The sequence below is a fragment of the Colias croceus genome, chromosome 20, assembly GCF_905220415.1.
Source record: "Colias croceus chromosome 20, ilColCroc2.1".
NCBI classification, from domain to species: Eukaryota; Metazoa; Arthropoda; class Insecta; order Lepidoptera; family Pieridae; genus Colias; species Colias croceus.
In genome coordinates, this window is record NC_059556.1 from 5777249 (window position 1) to 5795707 (window position 18459).

The window sequence follows — 18459 nt, forward strand, 5'->3', positions numbered from 1 at the left end:
TTTTACTTTCTACAAAAAAAAAAGTCTCAGTAACTTTTGCCCTAAAGTGGATAGTTTTCGAGATATTGGCCAAAACCTAAAAGATTGCGAGCAAAGCTCCACCTGGATCTGTCATTTTGTGTTTTTATGGTCAATAAGTGACCCTTAACCTAAAACAAAAATGAAATTGGATCGGAAGTGCGAGTTTAAATGCTTTATTTACTGCGTTATATTTACCATTTAAAATGGTTTAATTTTCAATTTACATAGACAATTATTCTTAGACATGTTTAGTATATTTTTTGGTAAAAAGAAATTAAAACATCATATTATTGTATTTATACATAGAAAGTTAAACTATAAAATATAGTGATGAAAATTTCAACATAAACGGCTGTATCTTTTGATTGTGTTGGTTTATTAATTTCAGCTTGATACCGCCACGCGTTCCTGAGAAAAAAGGTCTTAGACACACAGACAGACGGACGACAAAGTGATCTATAAGGATTTTGTTTTTTTCTTTTTGAGGGTCGAAGCCCTAAAAATAAACCGGGATAAGACCTCGGGTATAGTTGCTAGTTACATATTATTTTTTATTGTTGCCCCACCCTGTGCCCATGGCTAGCTACGCCCATGCCCTTATCCTTACTTTACTATCCAGAAGGTATGCAGCTCTTAAATTATAAAAATTAGTTATTTCAAGCGGATCAAATTGTTAATTAAGCTAAAGATAAGAAAATTAATAACAGGTCTTGTGCCTTACGAAACCATTTAAAATTTTTAAAATACTGCCATAAGCATACCTGGTATTCATTTTTGAACGCGATCTTGAAAACAGCGTTACTATTATTTCAATATTTTACATATCATCATACCTTTTTTTATTGTAAATTATCTTACATGTCCTTTATATTAATATACATACAATATCCTGATAGCAAATCTTCACTATGAACAAAGGAAAGTCCCGCTTCTAAATCCCAATGAGAGACGGGGCGAAGCCCGAAGATTATAAAAACACACAATAAATAATGCATTTTCCTTAAGATACACAGCGTAATGTGATAACTAATATTTATTAATAATAATTTGTTTATTTTAGTAATTACAGACTAGAAAGTCGTCAAGAATTTTGATTGATGTGGGATAAACCAGAACATTGTAATTATTGAAATATGACAAAAATATAAAACGCGCAATTAAAATTATTGTTAATTAACATGACCTTTTATCATGATTTATTAATTTACTCTATCAAGAACTCGTAAGAAAGAAGAAACAGAAGAAATATTTTTTAACATCACAATAAATGGCCATATGTCATCATTCATAATTATTTACGAAAAAACCCATTTCATTTATGAAAACGTAAATATATATGTTTACTGTTAAAATAAAAATCTTTTTTGAAAATATAATGTATTTTAACAAATATTACATTCCATTTACATATAAAATAATAATTATATACACTAGACAGTATTTCATTAAATTTAAAACATTAACCAAGAATTTATTTACAATAATACCTACTGTAAATTTTTATTGACAAAGTAAAATTTCCAATCATGCATATCATGTAAGTACGATAAAATCTGTAAATAATTTAAAAATAGCTTATAAAAAGGAATTTTGGGAAATCATTATATAAAAATACAGAATACAGTAGGTAACTAAGGTTCAGTGTGCCTAGTGCGAGTTTTCATCGAGTACGAAACGTTACTATCGCGTCTGCGTCACAGCGAAATTTGTATGGGGAATCAAAGCTTCCCCATACGTCCGCTAGGGGCGCTGTTCGATTTCCCATACTAATTCGGCTGTGACGCAAACGCGATAGTAACGTTTCGTACTCGATGAAAACTCGCACTAGGCACACTGATGTGGCAAAATGTAAATAAATAAATGCCACTTAAATGAATTAGTATATTAACACTAATTCTTGTATTAAAAACGTAAAAGATTATGATACAAACATACACAATGTAATATTAATATGCAGGTACAGATACATTATTATACTGGAAAGTTTTTTTTTTTTTCATATTGAACCAATAAATTTTCACTTTTGTCTCCAATTTAATTAAAGATAAAAATAACTATTTTTAATATTAATTATATTGCCTTATTAGGAAGACGCCTTATTTATTTTTTGAGATGGCTACATCGATGGTTATTTTTGTAATACATAGATTTAAATTTTAAATTATTATTCCCGTTAATTCATATTTTGATTTTAATCACAGTCATAACTATGAACAATTAATATATATAAAATGAACATATTTTACGTACAATCATGATTTAGTTGGTCTTATATAATTTTCAGGAGTACTCGTGAGCAGAACGGTAAGAACCCAAAAATGAAGACCAATCTGGAAAGAATAAAAAAAATATAGTATTTGCGATTAAACGTTGGAAGATATTTTATTAGTTTCGAGAAGAAAGAAGTGTTTGAGGAAGTTGGCATATTCATTCACAAAATAAAAGGAGTTGTGGCTCAGTGGTGAGGACCTCGGATTTCAAATCGGGGGTTCGAAACCAGGCGAACGTGCAGGATATTAATAGATTTTTAAATTTATATGCGCATGTTTATAAGTTATGTTAACACTTTCAGCCTTACTTATAAACGTCTCTTAAATTTAAGAGCCCCTCTTAGCTGTTGATCAACGTTTTTTTCACTTATAAACCCAATTCAGCGTTGAGAAGTGTTTTAGCAACTGTTCAATAATGTCAAAATTTAAGCAACGTCCGACCGTGTTTTAAATCTATTTGAGAGACATCATGGCGGATATATTGTCAAACATTTGACGTTTTTGATATAATATTTGTGTTTTTATTCACTTCGCAGTACAATTGTGATAAAATGGATAGGTATTGATAGTTTGAGTAAGGATTTTACGAATGATGTGCTTCGTGATTTTAGAATTCGTAGGCGTCAAAAAAAAAAGTTTATAAACAGAGCGTGAATCCTCTGGACCTGAAAGAAGAAGAATTCCGGTCGTAGTTTTGGGAAACATATACGATCTGAGTCACATGCGAACGAGGAATAATTATCTACTATAACTGTCGAGCGTTGCTTCGGGGTATGGAAGCTAAGATTCTGCATTCTCAATGAAACGATGTGAGGACTCCTCCACGTGATCAAGATCACGATTATTGCTGGTGCAGTTTTGCACAATTTAACAATACTAGGTAATTAATGAGTCTATTTTAAATCAAGGTATTTACGCAAACTACTTTCTTATGCAAACAAAGTATATTTAATAATGCAAACATAAATGCTATCCATATTTTAATTATTTTTTTTTGTTTCTTTCTGGATCCTACAGGCATTGAAAATCAATTAACAAATCCAACTGTCCCTACTAATGTAGAAGAATAAGAAGATGAATGCGAAAATCATGGGAAAATATAAACACAGTCATATTGAAACTTATTTTTATAATTAAATAAATATTTTCATATTTTTGTAAATTTATTATTCATTTCTTATAATATTCCTCTTCCAAAGTAAGTATTAAGAGCCTTTTTTCATGAGTCTCCCTTTCCTGTTGGATTCTAATTTCATGCAACTCTTGTTGTTGCTTCATAAGTTCTTCCCTGCTTTTTTTGCAAAGAGGAACATTAAATAATTGATGCTCATTTTCACAGTTATTTGATTTTTCACTGTTCAAATATGATAAACATTAAACATAATTTTACATAAATCACAGCTGTACAATAATTGCTATTCCTATATTAAATAACAAAGAAATAAAATTTTATAATTTATATAATTGAAAGTTTATTCGCAGTTAAATGTCATACAAAATAAAGTCTACCATTCATATTTGTCAAAAAGTACATTTTTAGTCAAGTTTTACGTGAATAGCGAGTTTTATTTCGATAATGTTACTAGAAAAAAATATATTGACGTTACTTAGTTGAGAGACTGCTGAGACAGGTTTATAAGTATGATTATTTTAATCATTGTTTAAGGAGTTGAGAGTTATTTAACTGAGAGGTGTTTAAGCAACAGATCAGTCAGTTTTTATAAGTAAGGCTGTTTGACAGCTAAGTATTTTATTTATTTCCAATCTCTGACAGCCGATCACGTCCCCTGTCCGTGACAGTTTTTTTTGTTAGAGACGCTGATCACGTACTGCGTACGTGTGTGAATTTCAATACTGTTTACTTTAAAACAACGGCCTGTAAGCGTGATCCGCGTCATGTCAAAGCTTAGATGAATGTTTTGGCTACACACACAAACGCACTTCAAATACTTGCGGTGTGTGGGGTGCGGGAAACAAAGGATCGCACGAGCCGGGTCGACACTCGACTCTCGCGCGCCAGTTGCCTAAGCGATCGAGACGTGTGACAATTTTTGGCGCGAAATGACTTCGCGACGACGATTTCGTCTGGATTCGGAAAGAGAAACTAGAGATATTATTGACATTTTGCAAAATGATGAGGATTCGGATATTGAGGAGAACACCACGATAATAGAAACTGAAGGTAAGCTATTGATTTACTTGTATTTTTGTAAGATCGTAATTGCTTTTGGTTTTGAATAAGTACCTACATGTTTTGTTTTTCAGAGGCAATAGACGAGTTTAGAGCCGGTCAAGAACAATTAGAAGTTAGTGATGAGGACATACCCGAGCAGGAACATACCAGAAGACATACCAAGCACCGATAAGGACAAGGGGGCGGTCAAGGATTAGAAGAACAGGTCTAGTCTTACTGCCCAGATTGCAACGTGCCCTTGTGTTATGACCCGTGCTTCAAAAAATACCACACCAGGAAAGACTACACGTCATAAAATTCGAAAAATGTTGATGTTAGAGTTTTTTTTTTTTTTGAAAACGTGCCTCATTCTAAGTTGATTTTATAATAAAAAAAATACAATTACACATGTTTTTATTATTTTATATAATAATATAAAATATCTTCAATACAATGAAAAAAATATCACGGCCGCAACTATTATAGTTTTTTTTCTATGAAACTAACAAAATGGTCAAAAAGTGCCGGCGCGCCCAGAATGGTACGCTCATTATGTATGCGGCTAATTAGCATAAAATAAGCGCCACGTACGTCGGACGTGATCCGCTGTCAAAGTGTTAATAACATCAATGCTTGAACAGTAAAGGAAAACATCGTGAGAAAACCAACATATCGAAAGGGAACATAATATAGAGGATGATGATAATATGTTTGATCGCACACAAACGCGTGGATGCGTAATAAGTTCCTGTAGCTAATTCCCTTTGATTTATGCCAAAAAATATGCCAAAAAATCGACACTTAGCTGGATAAATATTTTGTCGGCATACACTCCTTTAAAGCGATAAATAAATTTACATGAGTGGCCCTTGCTTTTCATCTTTAAACATCTTTAATTATATTCAAATTTATTATACTATTGACTACTGAAGGTATAATTAGTGATTTTGTTTAAATATACAAGCAAAGTCTCCTTCCCATCTGGTTTTCCACAAACTGCTTTTCTACCTTACGGCTTACGTTTATTTTTTTTTCATCGTAAACTTAAAAATAAAACTCACCATGTAAAAGAAGATGAATAATCTAAAAATCGGGTATCTTTTTATCATTACTCCAATCCGTACTGATAGTTTTGACAACGACGACGGCGCATAGTTACGGGCCCGTCGGGTGTCATCGTTCAAATGTATCACGCTGTGTGAATTAGCTCGTAGAGATGCTATCTCATTCTTATATTTACTCTGTAAGAAAAATCTTTTTAAAACTTCGTTGAGTATTCATTAATAAAAAGAAAAAAGATTTTGTATTGTTCGTAGATTCGCGAAGATTTTTTTTTAATTATGCATTCTTGAAATAAAGATAGACTTACTTGAAATGTTTGTTTATTTTTACATAGTTGTGTTTGTGTTAAGATGTTAATTTCTTAAATAGAACAACATTCAATTTATAATGGAAACTGATTTCATAAGGAGTTGATAATTGAGAATATAGGTAGTAATAAATGTGTATCTATCGATTCGAAACGTTTTAAATAAAGAATACAGATTTATGATTACAATGTAATCTATAAAAACATGGTGTAGTAATGTTGAATTTCATAGATATGTTATCTATAGATTAAATCACAAAAATAAAGTACTTAAAATAATACTCACATCTAATTTATTTAACTGTACCTTCAGTATATTATTATCAGCTAGCAACGAGTCTATTTTCCCTTGTTTTTGTATCAATGTCTGCGTCAAATATTGAATCTTTTCGTTGTCTATGGAATGCATGACGTCATAGTCTCCGACATTCAATGCGCTTGAGTCTGACGTTTGAGAACTGATCTCTTTTAGATTGTTAATTTCTTCGTCTTTTTTGTGCAATGCACTTCTTAGATTAGCTATTGTTTGATTGCTTTGTAGTTGTACAGCTTGCAGCTCCTACCAAAAACGGTATGAAATAGAATGTTGATATGAATGGACGAGTCTATAGTCTATGTTTCAATAAATATAGCGAGTGTTGAAACAAGCAGACCGACAGTCTGACGTAAATATAATACATAATATTCTATATTGATCACATTCATTCTTAATTATTTATGATTCCACGAACAACCAAAAAGGCAACCGATTGAATTGCCAATATTTTACTAAATTAAATATCATAAATTCCTAAAGCGGGATTCAAACCCATGAAATTTCAATCGATTTTTTTTTTAATTTCTCATTTACAAAATATCATAATGCTATAAAATAAATTAAATCATATCAATTCTTTAAACACATACCTTTCCCAAACCATTAGCCTGCGCTTCAGCCTTGTTCCTAGCGGCCCGTTCCTCCTTCAGTGCGTCCCGTAGGGCCACAACAACTCTCTCTGCGTTCGTGTGCCGAGACTCAAGTAGTGACATCTGTTGTTTTATTTCACTACACTCGGTTTTAACACGGGATATATTTTGGGTAAGGTCGTCGCGTTCTTCCCTAGAAAAGTTAAATTATAATTTTATCACTATGTAGTATAAAACAAAGCTTTGACGTCTGAGTGCATGTATGCTTAATGCGTTAAAATTAGGTTTAGAGACGTTTATTTTTTCGTCGTCGTCGTCGTCTCTAAACCTAAAATTACGCAATACATTTGATAGTTTTTTTTAATAGATAGAGTGATTCAAGAGGTAGGTTTTGATGTTTAATTTATTAGGTTTTAAAATTCCGCGCAAAGCCGCAGGCGGAACTAGTTATTATTAAATTGGTCTTGTGATACTGATACACTACAAACTGTTAAAAACTGCGTTGATTGAAATGGAACTTAAGTACAATCAGAATAAGATCTAAATGTAGGTTGATGACATTTTTTTCATAAATCATACAGTGCGTACCACATGACATTTCACGAAATCACGATTGCATTATTTGTGCAACATTTTAATTTGTACACTTTTATTATACATCTCGAATTGTAAAGCACATTTACGGGAATACAATGTTTCAAAAATAGTTTATAAATAATAGACTGTTTACAAATCAGAATAATAAAACAGTTTACAATCTGGCAACAATGATACCTAAAAGCATTCTAAACTTACTTCAAGGCGTCTATCTGTTCAATAAGATGTTTCGTTTCTTCAGTCATATTCTTTCCTTCCCTGAGCGATTTAATTTCACCATCTTTAGAGACCAGCATATTCTTAACTCGCAATTTATATGATTCCCATTCTTTTTCTATTCGCTCACACTCCTGGTTTCGTTTCTCCAAATCACTTTCAAGTTCCGAAATTTGCGACTGAGCATGTCGTAAATCGTTGTCTAGTCTATTCTGTATGGAAGTATTATTATTCAATTCTTGTGTTAAGTTTGAAATCCTGAAATGAAATAAATAACAATATAAATTTATAAAGAATAGAAAAAATTCGATCACGAGGCGGGACTCGAACCCGCATCCTTCGCGCCATTCCGGGGCGGATGCCTAACCAACTCAGCCACTCGTGACCCGCCTGAGCAATCGAATTTAATCTATTCCTTCAGTTTTATGTTTTCAGGATGCGGGTTCGAGTCCCGCCTCGTGATCGAATTTTTTCTATTCTTTATAAATTTATATTTATAAAGCATTTGAATGCCATAAAAACCAAAAAATATAAATAAATAACAATGCACATTAAATCTTATTTAATTTTTTATAAACATTAGCGCCTTCAACGTATCCGCTTATAGACTAGTAACTGATGGCAGAGTGCAGATATAATAATAAATAAAATAAAAAATAAACAAAATATGTAATAGGATATGATTGTTTTTGATAGTATGTATTTAGTATATGCATCAAGATCAGTAGAATATTATACTTTTTAACTTTTGAAATTTAGAAAGATTTGTTTAAGACATAAGAAATTTTTGTTTTTTTATCCCATAAGAGAAAACTGCTCTAAAATGTAGATTACATTTCAGAGTAGTTTTCTCTATAATTTCAAACCGCATTAATTAAGAAACTCACATGTTTTCCAAGTCATTATTTCTCATATTTAACTTTTGAATTTCAGCCTCCATTTCCTGTTTTTGCGTTCTGTACTGAGAGATTTCAACTACGCTAACTTCCTCTATTTTATTTCTGACATCTTCCAATTGAACCAATAAACCTTCTTTGTCTAGACTTAATCTGTGATTAACCTTTTCTGATGCTTCTAAAGCCGCTTGGGTTTTTATTAGTTCTGTAAAGTACAATAATATTTTAATTTCCTCTTGTATTTTGTAAACAATTATAAAAATAGAGAGTGAGGTGTAATTAAACATATTTGTGCATGCTAGCAAACATTTTTTTTATTAAGGACATTCATTGTTAATTAATTTTAAAATCTTTTGTTAGCTACATCACCTCAATTCCCTAAATTAGATAAAAATTATATTGCTTTGCCATATAATATATTGCTTTTAACATAATCTATAATACTTCCTTTAAAAAATTCCGTCTTACCATCTTCAGTTTTTCTTAATCTCTCCATCAAATCAGAGACCTCTCTATTCATAACATTTAGTTCATTTTTTAACATGGCATTTTCAACTTCTAAAGTTTGCATATCATATGTTAGGTTTTCATTATTTATAATTTCCAAATCTGTGGGTAAACTGAATCCTGAAATAAAATAAAAATGTGCCAATTCATTAAATTTAAGTTAACAAAAAGCCTCACAGAATGATAGAAATGCAAGAACTGTAATGCATGTGCATCTTAAAATTGCTATTGTATTAATTTATGACATAATGTAAAGTAGGTACTTTTCTAGAATTAAATAATATCTGAACATTTTACAATAAGTTCAATCAAGAGATGAAATTGTTGTGTGAGGAATTCTCAAGAAAATTTAATATTATAATCCCATACAGCAATGTCTGTTGCCATCCAATGTGGTTATTGGCACACAAATAATCACAGTGAATAAGTGATATAAAAATTACTGAATTAAAAGCAATAAATAAATGTGAGATCCTCAACTTACTCCTTTGCTTTAATCCAAAATTATCAAAATCATTAACTAAAGTTTTAGGACAGTTGTGTAACGAGTATTGCGGTAGCTTTTTTGGAGGCGATCTCTTGCGCCGTTCCTGATTTACCCTTACATTATCAAGGCTTCCTTTAATCGAGGATCGTGGTTGGTGATTGGTAGGTGACAGCTTTCTTGTTGGACTAAGATTTGATTTAGTTTCCATACTGTTTCGCTTAAGATACTTCGGTATTGGACGTCTCCTCTGCCCCAAAGAGGGTTCAGGAAATGGTACGGGATCATGTCTTCTCGGTTTAACAACACCACCATTATTTCCCAAAACAGCACCAGTCTGTTCATCCAAATTGTTCAGCAGGGTCTCAGCCTTGCCAGCTAGATCCGCGAACCATGACATTTATGGATATTTACTAGTTATTTACTTTGTGTAAATAAATAATTTCAATCTTTTTATCAAAACATTTCATACAAACTTAACTGTGAAGTTTTTATTTGATCATGCATTATTTATCTGATATTATACTCTTTATAGTAACAGGTTTTACAAAACTATATAAACATTAGAAAACTTCCAAATCACAAAAATTTAAATCTTTTTCCCCATCGTCACACAATTTACAAGGTGACATTGACAAATGACATTATCAAGTACTATACCTAACCTATATTACTTGCTCTGTGTCAAGTACCCATGACCTATACCTAATCTGCAAGTATCATGGAGGTATCATGTCACCTTGATGTGTCATGTGGTCAAAAACTTTTTTTTTTTTTTTCGTTTATCATGGCAACAAGACTAAACTATTTGCCAGTGTCAAGTTTTAAAAGGTAGGGAAACAAATTTTTACAATTATTACCTATGTACAGAAAATTCACGCACGCGCATAATCAGAGAAGTAGCAATATACAATCTAAAATACTAATCTAGATATATAAAATAACACTAATCTAATAAATAAAAATTATAATTAAATCAAAAACTAAACAATTCTATTTTAAAAATAAACATTGCATTCTTACTGAAATAAAAAGATAAAAAAATGAAAAATATTTACAACTTTATATTATTTCGAGTGATAAATTTGGCAATGGCTTCAAAATATTTAGCAGGATTGAGCAAGAGACAATTAATAGAAATAGGAAAGGGTACACCAAGTGATTCAAGAGATAAATACAAAGAGGAATGGTCGTACAGTGGGCAAGCAAAAAATATGTGATTCAGGTTGCCCACATCTAGAGTACACTCACACATTTCATTATCTAATACGCCAATTTTAGTAAGATGGTGAGGGGTACAAACATGTCCAAGAACGAATGATTATACTTGTAGCTAATTTACTTCCTTTGGTTTTATTAAACCAAGGCTTCATTGGAATCCGTGGTTGAAGAGAATAGAAACGTTTTCCCTTTTGCATTCCGCTACTTTCCCAAAGTTTAGTCCAGGTATCATGGAGGTAAACTTTAGGAAGGTTACTAAGATCGTGGCAATAATTGATATACGGAAACATATCACCACTATCTATAGCATCTTTTGCTAAGGCGTCTGCCTTTTCATTACCTTTTATACCGGTGTGACTGGGTATCCATGCAAAAACTATTGTTAAATTTTTATTTTTACAAAGTGTTAATTTGTTTCTAATTTCAAAAATGAAAGGGTAAAATGGCTTATTATTAAATGGATATTTTTCAAGACTTTGTAAAGAACTTTTAGAATCAGTAAAAATAACAGTTCGTGCTAACTTCGCTAATAATATATATTCAATTGCTTTCAAAATGCCCAAACATTCACCAGTAAATACTGATGCTTGAGGTGGTAATTTTATTTTTTGAATAATTTTGTATTGTGTATGGTATATGCCTATTCCAGTGCACCCAGATAAAGACGTCTTAGATGCATCAGTGAAAATGAGGTTCCAATCTTTCCATTCCTTATTTACTTTTGTATTAAAATTAAGATTGGCTAGAGGATCATTCTTGATGATTCCTATATCGTACTTAATGTCTGGATATGTTAACAAATTATCATAACTGTGACTAAACAATGATAAGCGTGGAGATCGATGTATACGTGTTGTAATGGATGTGACTCTACGGAAACTTTCGATCAGACATGGAACTTTTTTAGAGCGCCAATACGTAGATGTTAATATATATTCATTCAAGTCCTTCAATTTATGAAATAAGGGATGGTTGGAAAATTGCAGCGCTCGGAAAAGAAATCTATCGGATAAAAACTGTCGTCTTAGATGAAGCGGAGCGTCACAACACTCAACTTGAAGTGCATTATTGGGACTAGATTTCATAGCTCCAACAACTATTCGAATGGCCTTCGCTTGAATCTTATCAAGTTTTCTAAAGGCACTAACGTTACCACCTTCCAACAAAAACATTCCGTAATCTAGACTACTTCTAATTAGAGCATTGTAAATTAGTTTGAGACAAAAAGGGTGTGCCCCCCACCACACTCCAGATAAGCACCTTATTATATTTAAAATACGCTCACATTTAGCCGATACAAAATCAATGTGAGGTATTCCTGTTAATTTACTATCTAATGTTATTCCTAAAAATTTTGCTTCATTTTTAATAGGAAAAATACTACCATTATAGCTTACATCTACTTGAGGCAAAGACCTCTTTCGAGAAAAAACTACAACAGAGCTTTTTTCTACTGACAAGTCAAGACCATTATCTTTAAGCCACATACTAAGTTTGTTTAGATTGTTATTTAAACAATTGCATGCTTCTTCTAAGCTATTATTTACACTATACATAACAATATCATCGGCATATTGCAGAATTTTTACAGTATCATTCAGTGACTTTTCCAAATCATATGTATAAATGTTATACAGCAGAGGACTAAGTACAGAACCTTGCGGAAGTCCTTTGTGAATCTTACGTGAAATGTTTTTTGATTCATTTAAATTTAAACATATAGTTCTGTCCACTAATGAGTTTATTATGAAATTGATTAGTATACAAGGAACATTTAATTTAAAAAGTTTTTGATTGAGGATAGATATAATTACATTATCATAGGCAGATGAAATATCAAGAAAAGTAGCTACTAAGTACTTGTTATTCGAGAAGGCTAAACGTATGTCTGTTGTGAGAATGCTTATGCTGTCTATTGTACTTTTTGCTTTTCTAAAACCAAACTGACTGTTTGATAGGTAATCGTGATGCTCGATGTGCCACTCTAAACGATTTTTCACCAAATGTTCTGCTACCTTAAATAAAACGCATGACAAAGCTACCGGTCTATAGGATGAGAGCTCGTCAGCTGGTTTATTTGGTTTAAGTATAGGTATAATTTCTTGTGTCTTCCAATCGGATGGAATATTTCCAGAAATCATTATATTATTTATTATGTTCAGATAGTATTGTAATGCAGTATCTCCGAGGTTTTTTAAGAAAGAATAAGGTATACCATCCAGGCCGGGGGTGGAATCCTTTACATTTGACAGTACTCCTTTCAACTCATATAGAGAAAAAAAGGAATCAATGCGAAAGTAGTTGTGATCAAATGAAACAGAAGTCACGGGTAATATATTATTCTCTGGAACTGTATTGGGAGCTATATTTTGCATAAAATCATGAGCCAATGACTCTGGAAATCTATATGGTTGCTCAGCAAATGCTGACCTGAAGCGTTTTAAATTTTTCCACACTAGAGAGGGACAAGTATTCGGTGAAATTGATGTGCAAAAAGATTTCCACCCTTCTTGTTTTTTTCTCTTGAGTAGTGATCTTGTTGTCTTTATTGTAGCAATCAGATTATTGTAATTCTCCGTGGACATATTCTCAGCATATTTCTTTTCTTCCAGTTTTCGTTTCTTTATCGCTTCTGTACAATCCTTATCCCACCAAGGTGGAGAAGACATGGGCGTGTTTGAGATCGATTTAACAGGGAATAACTCCTCAGCAACTTGCAAAATCGTTTTTGCCAACGCTTCCGAGCATTTTATTCCATTAGTGATATTTACATCAGGAAGTTTCCTTACTTCAATTTTTATATTTGTCCCAATCTACATTTTGCAGTCTATATTTGAAACGTGATCTTTGTTTATAATTTTGATTATTTTTGAACGGCAAAGTAATTAAAATAGGGAAATGGTCACTACCAAACGTATACGGTAAGGGATTCCAGGATGAACATGAAGCTACATCTGATGTACAAATTGTTAAATCTACTGCACTCAAGTTCTCATTCACATGAGTGCGTCGTGTCGGCTCCCCTGAATTTATTACACATAAATTGTTAGTGTCGATAAGATCTAGTAATTGTATTCCATTTGAATTCGATATACTATATTGGTGATGGCAATTAAAATCACCTAAGATAATATAGGGTTCTTCAAGTGTGGAAAAAATATGTTGTATATCATGCTTAATTAAATTCGAAAACTGAGGAATATAAATGGAAACAATGGAAATCGTATTATTAAGTCTTATTCCGACAATATTGAAACTTTTATCGGTATGTTGGAAAAGTTGTAATTTTTTGAAAGTAAGAGTATTTTTAACTAAAATTGCAACACCGCCGTATCCGTCAGTTCTATCATCCCTCAAACAAATGTAACCGGGAATACGAAAATTTAAATATGTTTTTAACCAGGTCTCGTTTAGTGAGATTACTAATGGATTATATTTATTAATGATATGAATTAATTCAGATTTTTTAGGAAGAATGCTCCTGCAATTCCAATGTACTATGTTCGAAGCCATTGTTTTTTATTGTGTTATTAATAATTTTATTAAGTAAAGCAACGTTGGACGGTCTTAATGTCTTACCTTGTTGTAATAAATTGATTAAAGCGAGTATAATTTCCATTATAGCGCCATTTTGAGTATCATTAGATGGAGATATCTTGTAGGCACACCCATTGTCAGGTGTAGGCATCTGACATTCTTTAATTAAAGCTTCATGAGCAGCTCTATCATAGCCTTGGCTACTTTTAGGTGGCGAACGTGGTTTTTTAAAAACAGTCTTTTTATGAGATGTATTTATATTTGTATTTTGTAAACTATGCTTTGGTGAGCCTTGTAATGTTGAAGTGTTAAGCACTTCGGCATAAGGTTTTTTTACCTGTGGGTGTAATTTAAGTGCCTCTCCATATGACAAGTTCTTCTGAGCCATAGTAAGTTTAATTAGTTTTTGGCGATTATATTCAGGACAGTTTTTATTATTTGCAAAATGTAAACCAGAACACATTATACATGATGCACCATCCTCTTCAACATTGCAAGTTTCACCACTATGATCTTGCCCGCATTTATAGCAACGGGGCTTGGATCTACAAATTGATTTTGTGTGACCATACCTACAGCAATTATAACACTGAATGGTTGGAAATATATATAGCTCTACAGGTAAAGAATTATAACAAATAAATATTCTTGACGGGAGTGTTTGCCCATCAAAAGTTAATATTACCGATTGTGAAGGCTTCCATGTAACTGTACCATCAATAATAACTTTATAATTAATTCTGCGTACTTTTATTATAGAGCCACATCCATTAGGAACAACTATATTTTCTTTAATTTCTTCCGGAGACCATTCTGATGGAATGCCTCTTACTAAGCCTATCCGAGAAACATGGAAGGATGGTATTTTTGCTCTTAAATTGAATGTTTCTAAGGCTTTATTATTAATAAATGTGTTAGCATCATGAGCAGTTGAAAAAGCAACAACACATCTATTCCTGCCTATTCTTTTGACACTACCTGCTACAATATTTTTAAAACTATTTTTTTTCAAAAAATTGCCAAATGTAATTGGATGCAACGTAGAGCCATCACCGGGTGATGATTCACATCTTTGGACATGAACAACAAATGGATAAGAGTCATGTTCAGTATATATATTTCTGATTAAAGAATTAGACTGTAAATCAACAGAAATATTTTCCTTAGCTGATACAGAGTTGCTATTAGAGTTAACACTCTGGCGACCACTATCTAAATTCTCTAGGCTATTAATAGTATTTATAATATTTTGACCACGCTTCCTTTTCCTATTACCTTCTTGTTCCCAATCAAGTAGATCTTTATCGAAATTATCATCATTGCTACATATTATCACATAGCTAGCCACGGAGGGACCAGGTCCCAGACCTGATCCCTCATTCAAAGGATCAGGAGGATCCTTCATAGTTCTATGAAGGAGACTCAATTCAAATATACAATTTACATAGGTACCTATTAAAAATAATATTAACAATAAAACTTACCAATATAATATAAAACTATAACTATTTACACTAAATACTATAATATTTACAACAAATTACTCCTCTGATCATAAAATTAAGTTTAATTTAAAAATAAAATTTAAAACACGCTCCCGCCTCGTTCGAAGTTTCCCGCGCTTTTTTCATCATTGAAGATCGTCAAAAACTTGTCAAAAACCAAAAAACCTAATGCGTCTTATTCACGGTCCATCTTGACGTACGTCCCGCCAAGGTCATACACGATGCACGACGCATATTCACGGTCCATCCCCGCTGTACGTCAGCTCAAGGCTGCCAGTGTTGCCACCGAAGTATCAAGCTACCCACCAGAAGAGACCTCTGAAACCACCAGAAATCCACTGTGCTGGATGTATAAAGAGTAAATAAATATTTTTAAAAATGTGTTTTTTTGTACTTTTTGCAGTACCTAAGAATTTTTCATTATTTTTAAATGAATTATATGAATCCAAACATTCCAAATCTAAATTTATTTCAAGAGCTCATTTTTAATTAATTTTTAATGAAGCTCGGTTTCTCTCTTCCCGCCACTTCACATTCATGACCGAAAAGACTCTTTCAGTAAATGCTGAAGTGGCGGGAACAGAGAGTATAATATAGCTAATCATTTTTTTTAAACAAACAAATTCGTTAGGACATTTTTTTTAAATAAATTGCCATTTTTCTGCAGTGGACTTTTGCATAAAATCTTTGTTATTCAACAATTCGCCTTGGAGTTCTTTTAAAATAATAACTTCTGAATATAAACTGTCCATGTGTACTAGGTTGATCCAAAAGTAATGATAATTGGGTATTTCCTGTGTACATAAAAATATAAAATAACTGTTTCTTGCTTGCTCATGTACTCACTACGTTATCACAAAACTAAACTAACTACTAAGTTATCACAAAAAAATCATATCAATAGGCCACGTTTCCAAGTATTTACATTAATTTCTGTTGGCAACACTGATCTGCTGTACAGCAAGCCTATTCACGATCAAGCATGCACGATGCGCTTGCACGACGTTCGCGGTGGTGGGGATGCTCGCTGGACGAAAAATTCGTCGTGCACATCCAGCAACGTAATAATAATAATTATTGACGTACGTCAAGACTATTCACGGTCGTTTTGCGTCGTGCATCGTGTATGACCTTGGCGGGACGTACGTCAAGATGGACCGTGAATACGACGTTTAAGAGCAATTAACCTATAGAGTACTTGTATCGAGCGTATACAATTTACATATATTTGTTTCTCTCTATCTAAAGAAAACGTCGTATGAAAGAATGAGACAGCTATAGACAACAAGCTACGTTTCAACATAGTCATGGCACCATTTTTACTATAGGTACGTATTTAGATAGATAGAAGGTGATAGTGATGGGATGTGCTTCAATCGATAAAATCGTGAATGTATTTTGCATTTACGGTTTCGTGAAATAATAAATAATAAAAAAACAAAACTTATAATTAATTTCAGTTGAATACATTATTTGTTTAATCCTACGTATATAATAAATGCGAAATTATGTGAGAAGGGATGTTACTCTTTCACTGCGGAACCGATTACAATGAAATTTTGTACATACACACATAGGTTAGGTTTTATCCCGGAAATCCCACGTGAACGGGAACTGTGCAGGATTTTCTTTAAAAACGCGGGCGGAAAAGTAGTACATTATAAAAGAAATTTTAAAACTTGAAATGTAATTTAAAATAAAGAAGGAAATGATGATAAAGTTAAGGGAGTGAGGAGAAAGGCACAGTCAGCATGAAGGAATCATGCAGCATTTTAACAAGTTAATAAAAGGACAGTCTTAATGAAAACATTTTCCTAACATCCTACTAATAAATCGAAAGTTTGTGAGGATGGATGTTTGTTACTCTTTCACGCGAATACTACTAAACCGATTACAATGAAATTTGGAAAAATTACTTTTGATCCCGTAAATCCAACAGGAATGGGAACTATGCGGGTTTTTCTTTGAAAACGCATGTATATTAAGTATGTATTTCAATAGTAGTTTCTCATCTATGAGAACTGTCATTTAATCAACCGTTTAATTTTCACATAGTTACACATTTAAAGTAGGTAACTTATGTGTAAAAAATTTCAAAATAAAAATTCACTCTCTTTAATCAAATGTATTTATTATCTACAGGAACAAAAAAAAACGTAAGCGTAAGATTGCACAATTCTTCTAGAGTATCCATCTTGATAACACGTAGGCTCGAAATGCAGTGAACACAATATTGCAAATTGTGGCGGCGTCCAATCAACTCATGTCTCACGTTTTATACCCATTTTTTATTTAGCTCTGGAAATCTAAAACAAAATGAATTTATTAATAATCTGAAAGAGAAATTAATAAACAACAAACGAAAACTAAAACACATAGGGCAAATAAAACAACCACGTGGTATGTTTTATTTTCCTGTGGTAAAAAATTTACATCTATTATTTGCAACAACAACTACATATAAATCTGATTTATGAAACAAAATAAATAAATCAACGTTAATATGAAATAGATTTTTTGTCATAAATCGATAATATACGCTAGATGTGTTACAACACTACGGTGGTAAACAAAATGCCAAACGTGATATTATTGTGACGTTTTTTAAAAATTATTTCATTATTTTATATTCCACAACCCCATAAAGTGGGTAAATGTTACAGTTACAACATAAAATTACAAAAAAGCGCTTGATAAAACCTTCAAATAGGTTTAAAACATAAATATTTATCAATTTGCTGAAAATCACTTACCGAT

At 32.2% G+C, this 18459-nt stretch overlaps 3 protein-coding genes and 2 long non-coding RNA genes across 5 annotated transcripts in view; 2 read left to right on the forward strand and 3 right to left on the reverse strand.

Annotated features, from left to right (window-relative positions):
- The window catches only part of LOC123700808, a 535837-nt gene that overhangs the window by 482975 nt on the left and 34403 nt on the right, over positions 1–18459 (reverse strand). The gene's annotated exons all lie outside the window — the stretch shown is intronic.
- On the reverse strand, positions 1861–10060 carry LOC123700788 (golgin subfamily A member 5-like). Its single transcript, XM_045648116.1, has 8 exons — positions 9440–10060; positions 8917–9075; positions 8440–8653; positions 7535–7810; positions 6740–6932; positions 6120–6392; positions 5526–5705; positions 1861–2351 (listed from the first exon to the last, which is right to left on the reverse strand). The coding sequence occupies exons 1-8, from the start codon at positions 9837–9839 to the stop codon at positions 2274–2276; spliced, it is 1773 nt and encodes a 590-aa protein (XP_045504072.1). The 5' UTR covers positions 9840–10060; the 3' UTR covers positions 1861–2273.
- LOC123700820 lies at positions 2589–3453 on the forward strand. Its single transcript, XR_006752653.1, has 2 exons — positions 2589–3171; positions 3309–3453. It is a non-coding gene; the product is annotated as an uncharacterized LOC123700820 (long non-coding RNA).
- On the forward strand, positions 4031–4869 carry LOC123700819. Its single transcript, XR_006752652.1, has 2 exons — positions 4031–4473; positions 4557–4869. It is a non-coding gene; the product is annotated as an uncharacterized LOC123700819 (long non-coding RNA).
- Positions 13781–15717, reverse strand: LOC123700795. The gene is made up of 2 exons (XM_045648130.1): positions 15682–15717; positions 13781–15606 (listed from the first exon to the last, which is right to left on the reverse strand). The coding sequence occupies exon 2, from the start codon at positions 15600–15602 to the stop codon at positions 14127–14129; it is 1476 nt and encodes a 491-aa protein (XP_045504086.1). The 5' UTR covers positions 15603–15606; positions 15682–15717; the 3' UTR covers positions 13781–14126.

Bases quoted from the DNA above. Each gene is read 5' to 3' on its own strand.
- LOC123700788 (XM_045648116.1), bottom strand. From the start codon at position 9,839: ATGTCATGGTTCGCGGATCTAGCTGGCAAGGCTGAGACCCTGCTGAAC. The intron at 9,076-9,439 runs GTAAGTTGAGGA...ATTTTATTTCAG, and splicing joins TTTTGGATTAAAGCAAAGGA to GATTCAGTTTACCCACAGAT. The intron at 8,654-8,916 runs GTAAGACGGAAT...TGTACTTTACAG, and splicing joins ATTAAGAAAAACTGAAGATG to AACTAATAAAAACCCAAGCG.
- LOC123700795 (XM_045648130.1), bottom strand. From the start codon at position 15,602: ATGAAGGATCCTCCTGATCCTTTGAATGAGGGATCAGGTCTGGGACCT.